Source organism: Medicago sativa, chromosome 5 (genome assembly GCF_051527215.1).
Source record: "Medicago sativa cultivar Bolivia chromosome 5, Bolivia_mono, whole genome shotgun sequence".
In the NCBI taxonomy this organism is placed as follows: Eukaryota; Viridiplantae; Streptophyta; class Magnoliopsida; order Fabales; family Fabaceae; genus Medicago; species Medicago sativa.
In genome coordinates, this window is record NC_140753.1 from 20,860,668 (window position 1) to 20,875,094 (window position 14,427).

The 14,427-nt window shown below is 37.3% G+C and overlaps 1 protein-coding gene across 1 annotated transcript in view; it reads right to left on the reverse strand.

Moving 5' to 3' along the window:
• The window catches only part of LOC146920920 (uncharacterized), a 65,448-nt gene extending 51,698 nt beyond the window's left edge, over window positions 1-13,750 (reverse strand). Inside the window, exon 1 of the mRNA XM_085714349.1 lies at window positions 13,010-13,750. Within this exon, the coding sequence (XP_085570475.1) occupies window positions 13,123-13,683 (561 nt within the window). The 5' untranslated portion in view covers window positions 13,684-13,750 and the 3' untranslated portion in view covers window positions 13,010-13,122. The remainder of the gene's footprint in view (window positions 1-13,009) is intronic.
• Between the last annotated feature and the right edge of the window lie 677 nt (window positions 13,751-14,427).

Below are 14,427 nucleotides of genomic sequence, written 5' to 3' on the forward strand. Positions count from 1 at the left end.
CCCCTCTCGTTTTTACTTTAGTGTCAAATATGGATATAGTGTTACAAACAAACAAATTATATCCAAACCCTTAATGTGAACGATTGTGTAAATGCTTATGATTAAACGTAACTCCCTGTGGAAACGATCCTATATATACTCACGTGTACATAGTTATATGACGTGTAGGAATAATCTTACATCAATGATCAAAGAATATTAAAAGCCTAAAGAGACAAAAAAAATAAGCTAAAAGTGTGCAACTATGGGTTTGGCTTATTTCTCTAAAATCTTCTTCAGAAGTTCTTGAACATCAGCATACTTCTTGTCCATATCTTTTCTGTAGTTGTCTTCTCTGATCTTGGCTTCTTGCATATCAGCTTCCAATTTTGATATCTTCAGCTTCTACTCTAGTAGCTCTGTTTCAAGCCTGTCATTTTCTTCTTTGAGCACCTTTTTCTCCTGAGCTAGAGCCAGGTTAGGTGCATCAATCTTCTCCAGGATCTCAGAAGGAATAATCAGATGCAGCTCCTTAGGCAGGAATTCATCAGGTTCTTTGCCTCTGATACTGAGTGGATTCTTCACCCAAGTACCAAGAACTTCAACATCTCCAGTATTCTCTTCTATTCCATTCAACCAATCTTCCAGCTTCTGCTTGGCTTGCTCTTGAGCCTCAATGCAGGAATCATGCAAAGCTGAAATCAGGTTGACGACCCTTTCTTTTATCCTTCTCCATTGCTTCTGATAGCTAACTTGATGACCCAAGTCATTTCTTCCTGCTATCAGTCTGAGAACTTCAGAAGCAATATCTTCCCACACATCTTTTAGTACTTGAGAATCTAGGTAAATGGTGGGAGGTGAAGGTTGTTTAGAGGGTTTTGGAGGGGCTAAGTGTATAATGGGTAGGTTGATGATGATTGGTCATTTGTAGTTAAGGATTGGCTAGCTGATGGTTGGTCAGGAGTGGGGTCAACTGCCATATCAGAGGCATGATCATTTTGATCATCCTCAGAATCTGTGTCCATATCACATACACCAGTATGATGGGTGATCTTGATAACTTGTACTGGTGAAGGAGTTATGGAAGCAGGGTTTGGCTCAGGAACAATGTGTTCATGAGCAGCAGTTTCAGGTTCAGGTTCAGGAATGGGTTTAGCAACTGGTTGTTCAGGAACAATATGTTCAGGAACGGTCTTTTGAGGAGTGACTTGTTCAGGAACAGATGGTTCAGGAACAGTTGGGGGTGATGAAGTTGTAGGGGGTGAAAAGGCTTTTTCTGGTGAAGGTTTTTGTTGAGGGGGGTCTTCTGAAACAACTTTATCAGAAGCAGCTGCTTCTGGAGTTGTCTCAGAGGCTTTCTCTGAGGTTGTGTTAAAGCCAGATTGGGGTAGTTCACCTAGATAATGACTTTCTAGGTGATCTAAGAGAAGTGTCTTCAGAAGGAATAGAGGATGTGGTACAAAATGTGTGAGAAACTTGAGGTACCTTAGATAACATTGCAGAGTTATCTACTGCTTCTGAAGTTCCAAGATTCTGAATTTGCTCTACATTTTCAGCATCAGCTTCATCCACGATTAGCATCCTTTCTCCTTCCTCTTCTCTTCCAAGTTCTTTCAAGGCTTTCACTTCTCGCCTATTAGCTAAAAAGTCATCAGAATGTTCCTTCGCCATTCTCTTCATGACTGGAGTCACTTGAACCATAGAGCTTTTCATATCAAGTGGCGCCTTCTTTCTTTTCAGCTTAGGCTCAGCTTTTTCCTTTTCTATTTCATCCAAGGCTTCATCCAGTTTTTCCTTGTGATAAACGGTTTCAGCTTTCCCTCTCTTTCTCTTAGCAACCTTCAGTTGCTTGCCCTTATCAGTAGCTGCTTCTGATGCAGTAGCACTCTTAGCCTTCTTCACTTTAGCAGGAACAGCTTCCTCCTGAGTGCTTGCATCTTCTTCCAAGACATACTCAGCTACTGATTTTGCCAAGGTTTTAGAATTACTTTCCTCAAAGATTGAAGGAAAGTTCCTGATAATCTCAGTTTCTTTTGTGGTCATCTCCAACCACTTTTCATTCTCAGGAGCTTTCTTGATAAACTTCATAGAGAATAAGCTCCTGCTACTAATAGTCCTTTCAGCAGTAGATGCTTCAAAGCATTTATCAGAAGCACTCCTTGTTTTTCTCAAGAAGTTCAGCACTCTTCCTTGATGAAAGATCTCAGACAATAATCTTCCATAAGGTACTTGTTTTCTTCCTTTAGTAGTGCCTTCATTTATAGCCCAGCAAAGATGATCCAGTACATATCTTGGGAAGTTTATCTTTTCCAGATTGGTCATGAAGTAAATTGCTAGCTTCTGTTGGTTGTTGGGTTGATCAGACCCACCTGCTCTTTGAAAGAAGCAGTCGTTACTGAATTTCACCAACATTCTGTTGTGAATCTCCATTTCAGAAGGCTTAGCATCTTTGTTTCCACCCAGAAGAGTGTTGTAGTAGCTTTGCAACAGGACATCTTCCTTCTTGACTATTTCTTGAAACCTTCCTTCTGCATTCATTCTACAAGCTTTAGCTATAACGCCTTCAGTGATGGTTATAGGAATGCCCATCACTTCAGGCCTTATTTCTAAGCTATCAATTGATGTAGGATTCATATTCATGGACATTTTCCCTTTCTTTGACCCAGCTTGTTTGCTTACAACTTTTGCAGGCTTTTCATTGTACACTTCAGCTTTTAACCAAAAGTCATTGACCAAGTTCACATATGTTGGCCCATTTAGCATCTTGAAATACTCAGACAGCTTCTGAGTTTCTATCAATCCTTCCATGTTCACTTTTTACTTCTTAAGTGAAGCGAAGTCCACCGGTGATTCTACTTGAACTGTTAAGGATTTCCATGGAATATCCATAGTCTTCTGTTTGTAGACGGACCCAGATTCTGGTGCGCTTTGCATGTTTGAGGTAGATTCAGAAACTTTTGAGCTTGATGATGCCATTTTGATGATGATTGAAGAAGATTTAGAGAATATAGGGTTCTAAGGTTTTTGCGCTTACTTCGCAAGAGGTTTGAGAGCAAAATGTGTTTGTTGTGAGTGAGTAGTGTGTGAATTGAAAAAGTGTTTAAGAGTAAAAACGTTTGCAATTCAAAAGAGACAAACAAACATAACATTAATGACAAATTGGGGGCGCGTGAAAAGTACTTTCAAAGCTATTAAATCATCATTGCCCTTTTAGTTATACACCAACACATACAGGCCACGTAAGAAGTTCGCAGAGTAACTACCAAGTTAGTGGGCCAGAAGTTACTTTTAAAAAGTAACTCCCAACGTTTCCACTAATTCAACTATTCAGAAGCAATAAATCCAGCTTCTGGACTTCAGATGCTGACGTCATCATCAGAAGCGAGTTTTCCTCAGAACCTCAATACAGAGCTTCTGATGGACTACTGCTTCTGAACTAACTTCAGAACCTAAAATCCTATTCAGGAGCAAGCAAACTTTAATCAGACATGTAGTGCATGTTCAAATTTTTCTTTATAAAATCAAATCTTTCAACAGTTAAAGGCTTAGTAAATATATCAGCCCATTGATTTTCAGTATCAATGAATTGTATATCTAAAATTCCTTTTTGAACATAATCTCTGATAAAATGGTGTTTGATTTCAATGTGCTTGGCTCTTGAATGCAAAATTGGATTTTTAGACAAACAAATAGCAGCAGTATTATCACAATAAATGGGAATACTGTTAGCAATTATCTGATAGTCTTCCAACTGATGTTTCATCCAAAGTAGTTGTGTACAACAACTTGCAGCTGAAATGTATTCTGCTTCTGCTATAGACATAGCAATAGTTGTTTGTCTTTTGCTAGCCCAGGATATAAGATTATCACCTAGAAATTGACAATTGCCACTGGTTGACTTTCTTTCAATCCTATCACCAGCATAATCAACATCACAGAATCCAATTAGCTTATAATCTAAGGATTTCCTATAAAGGAGTCCAAGATTAGTTGTTCCTTTCAAATACCTGAAGATTCTCTTGACAGCAGTCATATGAGATTCTCTAGGATCTGATTGGAAACTTGCACACAAGCATACACTGAATAAAATATCTGGCCTAGATGCAGTAAGGTATAACAAAGAACCAATCATACCTCTATACAGCTTCTGATCTACTTTAGCTCCTTCATCTTCTTTGCTTAAGGTGCACGTAGGGTGCATTGGAGTGTTCATCACTTTACAATCTTCAAGTTTGAACTTCTTCAGAAGCTCCTTTGTGTACTTTGATTGATGAACATAGACTCCATCTTTGCATTGATTGATTTGAATGCCAAGGAAGAACTTCAGCTCTCCCATCATGCTCATTTCAAATTCATCCTGCATCAACTTAGAGAATTCCTTGCAAAGAGATGCATTAGTAGAACCAAATATTATATCATCAACATATATTTGCACAACAAGAATATCTTTCCCAAGGGTCCTTCTGAAGAGTGTTGTATCAACCTGCCCTCTTTTAAAATCATTCTTGATTAAGAAATTACTTAGTCTATCATACCAAGCTCTGGGAGCTTGTTTCAAGCCATATAGTGATTTCTTCAGTTTAAAAACATGGTCAGGATATTTAATATCCTCAAATCCAGGAGGTTGCTTGACATACACTTCTTCTTCTATGACACCATTTAGAAATGCACTCTTGACATCCATCTGATATAATATTATGCCATGATTAACTGCATAGGAAAGAAGTAACCTGATTGCTTCCAATCTTGCAACTGGAGCAAAAGTTTCAGTGTAATCAATGCCTTCTTGTTGACTATACCCTTGTGCAACAAGTCTGGCTTTGTTTCTTGTTACTTCACCTTGCTCATTCAGCTTGTTTTTGAATACCCATTTTGTTCCAATGATGTTCTTGTGCTGAGGTTTGGGTACCAGATCCCACACATCATTTCTTTGAAATTGATTCAACTCTTCTTGCATAGCTAGGATCCATCCATCATCTGAAAGTGCTTCATCAACTGTTGTAGGTTCAATCATTGAGATTAATCCAATCATTGACTCTACTTGTCTGAAATGTGATCTTGTTCTTCTTGGACTATCTTTGTTTCCAATGATTAGCTCCTCAGGATGTGAAGACTTGTGTTTGAATGTGTTTCTGGGAGGATCTACTTGATGTGAGCCATCTTGTGCTTTATCAGAAGCAGCTTCATCTTGCGCTTCTGATGTGGGTTCAGCTTCTGGACTATCTTCAGATTCAGCTATCTGATTAGGTTCTGGAGTAACTTCAGGAACCTGTATCTCTGCAAAACTTTCACCTTGCTTTGAAGTTTTATCTTCAAGCTCTTTGTCATCAAATCTAACGTGCATAGATTCTTCAACACAGAGTGTCTCTGAATTATACACTATGTATGTCTTTGACCTTTCAGAGTAACCTAAGAAGATTCCTCTTTGGGCCTTGGCATCAAATTTCTTTAGGTAGAGCTTGTTGTTCAGAATGTAACATGTACATCCAAATTGATGAAAGTAAGAGATATTGGGTTTTCTTCCTTTAAAGAGTTCATATGCAGTTTTCTCCAAAATAGGTCTAATATAGATCTTGTTTTGAACATAACATGATGTATTCACTGCTTCTGCCCAAAAATGTTTAGCCAAATTGTTTTCATGGATCATGGTTCTGGCCATTTCTTGTAAAGTTCTATTCTTTCTCTCTACAACCCCATTTTGTTGCGGAGTTCTAGGAGAAGAGAATTCATGGATGATTCCATGTTTTTCACAAAAAGCTTCAAATGGCTCATTTTCAAATTCTCCACCATGATCACTTCTGATTTTCAAAATTTTTGACTCTTTTTCAGTTTGAATTTGTGTGCAGAAGTTACTGAATACCTCATATGCATGATCCTTACTTTTCAGGAATTTCACCCAAGTCCATCTGCTGTAATCATCAACAATGACTAATCCATATTTACTTCCATATAAGGATGCAGTACTCACTGGTCCAAATAAATCAATATGGAGTAATTCTAAAGGTCTTGAGGTTGACACAATGTCTTTGGTTTTAAAAGATGATTTCACTATCTTCCCTCTCTGGCATGCACCACAGAGTGCATCTGAATGATAGTCAATGTCTGGTAGCCCTTTCACAAGTTGTAACTTACTAAGCTTAGAGATTAACCTCCAGTTAGCATGTCCCAACCTTCTGTGCCACATCCATTTCTTATCATTCACTGATAGTAGGCAAATTACCTTCTGATCAGCCAGTTCAGAAAAATTGATTTTATAGACATTGTCAACTCTCTTTCCTTTGAACACAATGGATTTGTCTTCCTTATTGATTACTGTACAGTTGGGTTTTTCAAAAAGCACATCATAACCATTATCACAAAATTGACTAATGCTCAAAAGGTTATGTTCAAGATCATCTACCAACCATACATTATTAATTGAGGTAGAGGAATTACCAATAGTTCCTGTACCTATGATCTTGCCTGACTGGTTGCCTCCAAATTTCACATTTCCTCCCTCTTTCATTGTTAGGCTGAGAAACATGGACTTGTCTCCTGTCATGTGTCTTGAGCAACCGCTGTCTAGGTACCATGATCTTTGCTTTGGCACTGCTCTTAGACATACCTGCATCATTGACATTTTTAGATTTAGGTACCCATTGTTCTATGGGTCCTGGAAGGTTAGTACTTAAGGCTTTACTCTTCACTTCTTGTACCTTGTGATGTGAGTTGGGTTGCTTCTGATTAACCATCACCTTAGGTTTTGGTACTTCAGAAGCAGTAACTGTCTTCTTCTGAAACTTAGACTTCAGAACCCCAGATTTTGGTTTCACCAGACTCTGAGGAATAGGTTCTGATCTTTTCAGGATCCTAACCTTTGAAGTCTTGGAATCAGATTTAATCATAGCCTTTGACTTAGAGTTCTTTGGCTTTGAAGTAATCTTAGCCTTGGAACTAGAAGCTTCAGGTTCTGATTGAACAACAGTTTCCAACTCAGCCCCTTCTGGTACAAAGAAGGTTTTCAGACCTTCCTTGATGCATTCACAACAAGATTTTAGATTGGTTTTCTCAAGTTTTACTTCTGGAAAACCAATTCCTCTGCCATTGTTCTTGTAAATGCTATAAATCATAGAAGTTACTCTGCTTCTGTCAATGCCAGATATAATAAAATCTTCAAGAGCAATTTCATGGTTACTTAAAGGTTTTTCATTACACTTTTCTTGTAGCTTCTGACATAAGAACCTGAGCTGATCTTCATATGTTTTACACATGAAGTCAAAGCCCCTAAGTCCTTGTTCAGAAGCTTTCAGATCCAATAGAGTTGATTTTTGCTGTTGTACCAAATCAGCATATTTTTCTTTTAAATCCTTCAACTCATTGGTTCTTACTTCAAAGTGCGTAAGAAGTTCTTTAAGTGACTCAACAAGTTCATCTCTGGGAATTTTGGAATATACCTCGTTTTCATCTTCTGAGTCTGAATCTGATCCAGCTTCTGAAGTTGCTGTTGCTACTAACCCAACAGCTACCTTTGCATCTTCATCAGCTTCCTCTTTATCAGATCCAGATTCACTACCCAAATCATCCCAGGTTGCCATTAAACTCTGCTTAATCTGCTTCTTGAATTTGCTTGGTTTGAATGTAGACCTCTTTGACTTGTCCTTTGACTTTTCTCTTTGAAGATCAGGGCATTCAGCAATGAAGTGTCCCTGCTTCTTACAGTTGAAGCATCCCTTCTGATCTTCTTTCCTTGAGCTTCTGGAGTTACCCCTTCTGGCGAGAAACTTTCTGTTCTTCTTGGCCAGATATTGAAGTCTGTTTGAGAGCATGGCCATTTCAGCAGCATCTGGTTCAGAATCTGAACTTGACTGTTCTTCCTCTTCAGATTCAACCACTTTGAGAGCTTTTGATGACTTGCCATTGGATGAAAGAGCTATTGATTTACTCTTCTTAGTAGACTCATGTTCATTAAGACTTAACTCATGAACTTTGAGAGAACTAACAAGATCTTCGACACTTAAAGTGTTTAAATCTTTAGCTTCCTCAATGGCAGTCACCTTTGGTCTCCATCTGGCAGGTAGGCTTCTGAGTATCTTGCTTACATGATCAGAAGCAACATAGCTCTTCTTTAGAATCTGTAGCCCAGAAACTAAGGTTTGAAACCTTGAGTACATCTCCTCAATAGTTTCATCATCCTTCATCTTGAATAACTCATACTGATGTACAAGCAGGAGAGCCTTTGCTTCTTTGACCTTCTTGCTCCCTTCATAATTTGAACAGAGAGAAGCAAACATAGCTTTAGCAGTGGATTTGTCACTCATCTTCATGTATTCTGCTTTGGGTATGGCAGTGACAAGGGCTCCTCTGATAATATGATGCTTCTTGTAGAGTTTCCTCAGTTCTGGAGTATGTTTCTTTCTATCCACAGCAGCTCCTTCTTCATCAAGGACTAAATCACCAACACCATCTTCCAGAATATCCCATAATTCTTCATCTAGGCTCATGATGTAACTGTAAAAGTTGATCTTCCACCAAGAGAATTCTTCAGCATCTCCATTGAATTTTGGAATCTTCCCAACACTGGATTTCTTACTATAACTATAATCATGTGAGACATTTTTATAGATAGTATCACTAGAACCAGTAGGAGGAGGAGTAGACATGTTTTTCTCAGATCTTTGACTGTTGCACGGTTAAGTGTTACACAACAGACCAAGGCTCTAGATACCAATTGAAGGTGAGAAAAACACAAGAAGGGGGGTTGAATTGTGTTTTGAAAAATTCTTCGTTTCTCCTAAAAACTGAACACACTGATCAGAAGCTAAGTGAGACAGCTTCTGAAGTGATGGTCAGAATCTAAATGCAGCGGAAAAAAACAGAGAGAGAGAGAGAGAGAGAAGAAGAACGACACAAAGCAATTATACTGGTTCCTTCCACAATTCGGAAGTACCAGTCCCCCTTGCACTTCCAAGGAGATTTCACTAAGAGTAATATCTGATTACAAATGCTCAAGCACACAAGCAAGAGACTTCCTTTGCTCAAGCACACAAGCTAGAGACTTCCTTTGCTCAAGAACACAATCAAGAGACTTCCTGCTCAAGCACAACTGCAAGAGACTTCCTAACTAAACAAAATTACACAGAAAATTGTTTAAGGTTGAACACTTGATATACAATCAGAGGTGCTCACAATATAAATCAGATACAGACTCAATGGACTTAAGAATTTCTAAGATATGACTTTGAGACACAAAAATTCTAAGTGAATGCAGAACAATTTCAGCAGAGGTTTGGCACTTGTAAAAATGTTGTGAGTCTTTTGTTCAGCGTTCTTGCATTACCAAAACTCTAAGTCTTCACTCCTTTATATAGAGGTGTGAAAGAGACGTTGTGAAATTGCCAGCACACCAAAGAGTCGTTGTCGAAGCTTGATCTTTCACCAATGATATTTTGCCTGATTTGGTTGTTGTCCTATGAAGAACAAATTTGAAATCCATTCCTTATCCAAAGGAACATCTTTGCAGGCGAAGCCGTATTCTGAAGTTGTTTTCTTGTCTTGTAGCGTGGACACAAAACAGAGTAGTGGAGAAGGTGGTTGTACAGTTCGTACAGAGGTACAATGTCAACGCTTTCGTCCAAAATTGCAAGCACATGCCTTCAAACACCTTTGAAATGACCGTTGCAAAGTTCCACTAATTTTCTGCTGTGTTTTCGAGTCCAATAGACAGCTTTTGCAGTGTAGATTCTTCAATCTTTGAATCTTCTGCAAATCCAGTTGATCTTCAGCTTCTGGTGAAATGACTTCTGATGAGGCAGCTTCTGATGATGCAGCTTCTGATGATACAGCTTCTTCAGCTTCTGATGATGCAGCTTCTGATAATGTGACTTCTGGACCTCTTGTCTTCAGGAGCACTATTTCTTCAGGAGCAGCTTAACTTCAGGAGCGCTTTCCACTTTCAGGAGCGTATTGCCTTCAGAATCGTCTAAGCTTCATTTTCTTTTGCTCTTTATTTGCTCATTCAGAACCAATTAATGAAGTAACTTTTTAACTGTGGTCCTGTACACTTGAACAAATATTAGCTAGTCCAATTTACAATTTTTAATACCTTGTTATCATCAAAACTCTTTGAGGTTCATTGTTAAACACATTTTGTTCCAACACAATGACCACATAAATAAGCAAGAGTAGATTACTACTATTATTTCAAGTTACAACTCATACAAACAGAACTTACAGTTGTAGGTGGAAGGAGTGCAACCATTAGAGACAGAAAGAGCTGCACAAAACGTTGAAGTGCTGAAATGAAACATGCCAAGATTTATGGTTCAGTTTACTATTATTAACAATTCTTTTAAGTATTAATCCACAGCCATGTACCATGTCAACATCATAAATCAAAAACTGCGCAAAAACAAACAAACAAAGAATATACAAATTGCAAAATACTCCTCTCTCGCCTATTAAATCTCTGACACTTTCCACATATATTAAGAAAAGTGATTTATTTTGACCCTATAAAAGCTGCATACAAACTGAAAAGAGGAAGCCTTGATCTTAAAGTTATATAGGAACTTTATCTACATGGTTACATCCACATGTGGGTGGAAGTCACTAATTTTGAATTTATAAGTAAAATATTTATTAGATAATATCTTTCAAATCAATGTTGCCAAAAATATTTCACTCTAATTTAACGATGTACTGAAGGAACTACTAACCCAAGAAAATGCTCAAATACCAACAATAAAAATTTCATAAAGCTTCATATAGCTCCTAGAAATTTCAGTGAGCAAAATCCAATAAATAGTCATAAGGTATCCTTACCTTAATGGTGGCAGCAATCTGTGAAATAACTGGAAGAAGATACTCGTGCACTCTACCTATGCCAATGTATAATATATAGAGATTTTCCAAATATATTCTGTGATGAATGTTTGTTCCATGAAAAGTCAAAATAAAATTAGTTAATTACTAAACAATGAAAGGGAAACAAATGGAGCAGGAACTAAGAAGTTTGTTTTCTGCATTTGGTACTTTGTTCACCAACTTCATAATTAGTCTGTAAATTGCATTATTTGGTTAAACTGGATAGCAAGGAGAAAGGGCTGATCCTAGTGACAAACACAAATATTAGGAAGAAGCACAATGTAGCATAGTTGGCCCCAAGTCTATGATTAGACTCAAGTGATTGCAGTTATTGACTCGAAGCTAAGAAGCAGAAATACCACAAACTAACCAAGAGATGTGAATAAAAAAAACTAAATTTCACATAGCATAAATCGACCAGCAGCACTGAAAGCGTATAGTCATTAGTTCCGTAATCAAAGGCAACAATACACATATATAAAAAGGAACTAATCAGTGCAATGTGAAATCTCCAAAATTGAGAAGAAAATAAATCAAGAATAGATGCATGTGACATAAAGATAGATGAGAGTAATAACTTCATGTCTAAAGGGAAGCCATTGATTGAACCTTTTCGAGTGCAATCTAAAAGCAAGCCACTATTTGAGTAATAACTTGGTTGAAAATCTTACAAAAGATAACAGGTGCAAGCATAGATCTAGTGTATGTAATATCATTTCTGCAGATTTTTATTGAAAGGAGGATGAAATATGATAATTGAATCCAAACTCAACAGCCTTTCATTTTTCAACTTGGATAGACAACGAATGTATAAAGAAGGTCCTTACAAAGTTCACCATAAGAATCGTGATCGTCCACGCCAATTCGACATTTGACACTTGGATAGCTGTGCGGAAGCTTTAGGTGACTCTTAATCAAAACTCTCAAAAGGCAAAGCCATTACAGCCTGTATGAGAAACCAGGAATATTATTAAGGACAAGCATGAATATAAGTATATAACGCACACACGTAAAGGGTCAGTGATTATGCAAACCTGGTGATCAGATGCACTACGATTCCAGACACACTCATTATGTCCTCGTTGAATCGAATGCTAAGACTGAACCACATATGTTATCACCATAATCCAATTGGTCACTCACTAAGGCAAGCACATAAACAACAGAAATGTAATTTTAATCCAGGGCATGGATGATGAGATCGAATTCACCAAGCAAGAGAGATTCCAATTGGTAATTTGGCTGATCCATAACTTAACATAAATAAATAAACTTAAAAACACCGGAAGGACTTTAGATCAACAAAATCACGTGGATACCAAATAAAGATCATGACAATTTCATTTGCTAAATTGCCATGACAGTTTTCCTTTATTATGTTAACTTCCAAAAGACCAGCATTATTCATCCAGGAAATATAAAAACTATTTCGCACATATGATCTATTAATAGTGTATACGAATAAGCAGTTAGAAGTTGCTATCGTTGTAATGTTTATGATAAACAGTGTTCTAAACAAATGAGAGGGCTCTAAGAATTCAAAATGCAAGTAATAATAGTAGAGCTCATTCCACATAGAGAAGTCATATACATCGAGTAGAATAGTTCAGTTTCTAAATTGAGGATGACATGTTTTAAAACAACCTAGTGCATATTATGCAGTGAACTCTTCAGTAAACAAAGGAAATTATAAACGACTATACATAGAAATCCTAAGTACTAATTCAACATGCAGAAGGGGACACAACTCGTATGATTGCATGACCTATGAGGTTCCTCGCTATTTGGACAACACTGGTTTACATCATATAGTGAAGAGGAAATATTTGCATGGAAAATGGTTTTGGTTTCACTATGGTAGCTACCATACCAGCACCAGGACTGCCATCATCACTTTCAGCAACAATTCTCACAGAAATATTCATAGCCACAACAACATTTCTCTCGGAACTGTCTACTACTTACTGCATTAACTAATTAACTAGGTGTGGTACTCATACATACATTTAGCTAGCTAGCATCCAACAAAGCAATGAATTTTTGAAGAACAATAAATCATGATAATTAATAATAGTAAATGAAATAATGTGGAAGTTGTTAATCATAATAATCATATATTTATATATTGATTGATAGCAATTAGGTGAAATCCAGAAATTAGTACAAACAGAACAGAACAGAACACAACCTAAATTAGGGATTTGTTTGTACATTTCACTAATTAACTAAGTAGATCACTTTTTTGATCTCAAAATACATACAAACAAACTAATTACTTAATTAAAATAGTAACGAACTAAATCACTCAACATTGATGACATGAACGTGAACCATGAGATCTTCATCTTCATCCTCTTCATTCTTCAGCTTCTTAGGAATCACGATTTCAAGAACGTTGTTCTCAAACTTGGCTGTTGTGTGAACACCGTCAAGATTCTTCCCAGCCAAGTCGAGAGTTCCACTAAATCGATTGCGATTCGGAAAAGTATCCTCAATCTTGAGAATGTTGCGATCCAGAAACACCTTCACATCTTCCTTCTTCACATCACTGAGGACACAGTAACGGAGAACAACAGCCTCCTCCGTCTCTCTCATGTTGACGTGACGATCGATCATTGAAAACATGACCCGACCCAACATTCTTCCTGGATAGAAAACATCCGTCGCACGGAAAGGACGAAGATGATCATCGGCGTTGGCGTTCTGCTCATCGGTGTTGAAGCGGCGAATGAGTGGACGAGCGACGTAGGAGATGGCGAAGTAAGACACGGTGGTAGTGACGATGGGGCGGCGGCGAATGAAGGATGGCACGGCGGCCTTGAAGGAACGGTAGGAGGAAGAGAGGAAGCGGGAAAATGCCATTGTTGAAGAAACTTGACTTGACAAAGAGAGATTTTTTAGGGTTTCTGTAGTGAGAGTGAGTGAAAGGGTTTAAGAAGAAGAATGTTCTAGAAGGATATTAACTTGGCTACCAAGCCACTCTGATTAGTGACGTGTCCATTACACATTTAATTGTGTTTAGTTGTTTTTATTTTTAGTAAGGTTATTTAATTACTCTATTGGGTTAGTAATAAATTTCAGCATCTATGTAAGAATCCTGGGACACCGCATTATTGAATAAAGCCTATTCATATTAATTTCTATATAATTGGAGGAGTATTTATTAATGTTTTTTTATTCACTTTAGTCTGATTCCTTATTTTAAGTTGTTAGTTAAGGAAAGTCTATCACATTTTATCAATTAATCGAAATTCTTTGAGGTATATTCAGCTAAATCTCATTTTCTCTTCTCAATTCAATAGCAGTTTGAAAATCCGTTGATAAATTTTGATGAAACGACAACGGTTTTCGATAACTTATTTTACAAGAATATGGTGACGATGAAGAACAAAACGGTTTGATTACTTATGGTCATTTGATTAATGACACTGGAACAATTCCTGTTGTTTAAAAGATGGTGAATAAGAATGGTTTGTGCAAAAAGAACTTTGTTGAGATTACGACTACAACTAAATCAATGTAGATCAGTGTAAATTGCCTGATTAATGAAGATATTGAGATGAATTCCGAAGTAAAAGATAAGTTATTTTGCCGAGAATAGAAGAT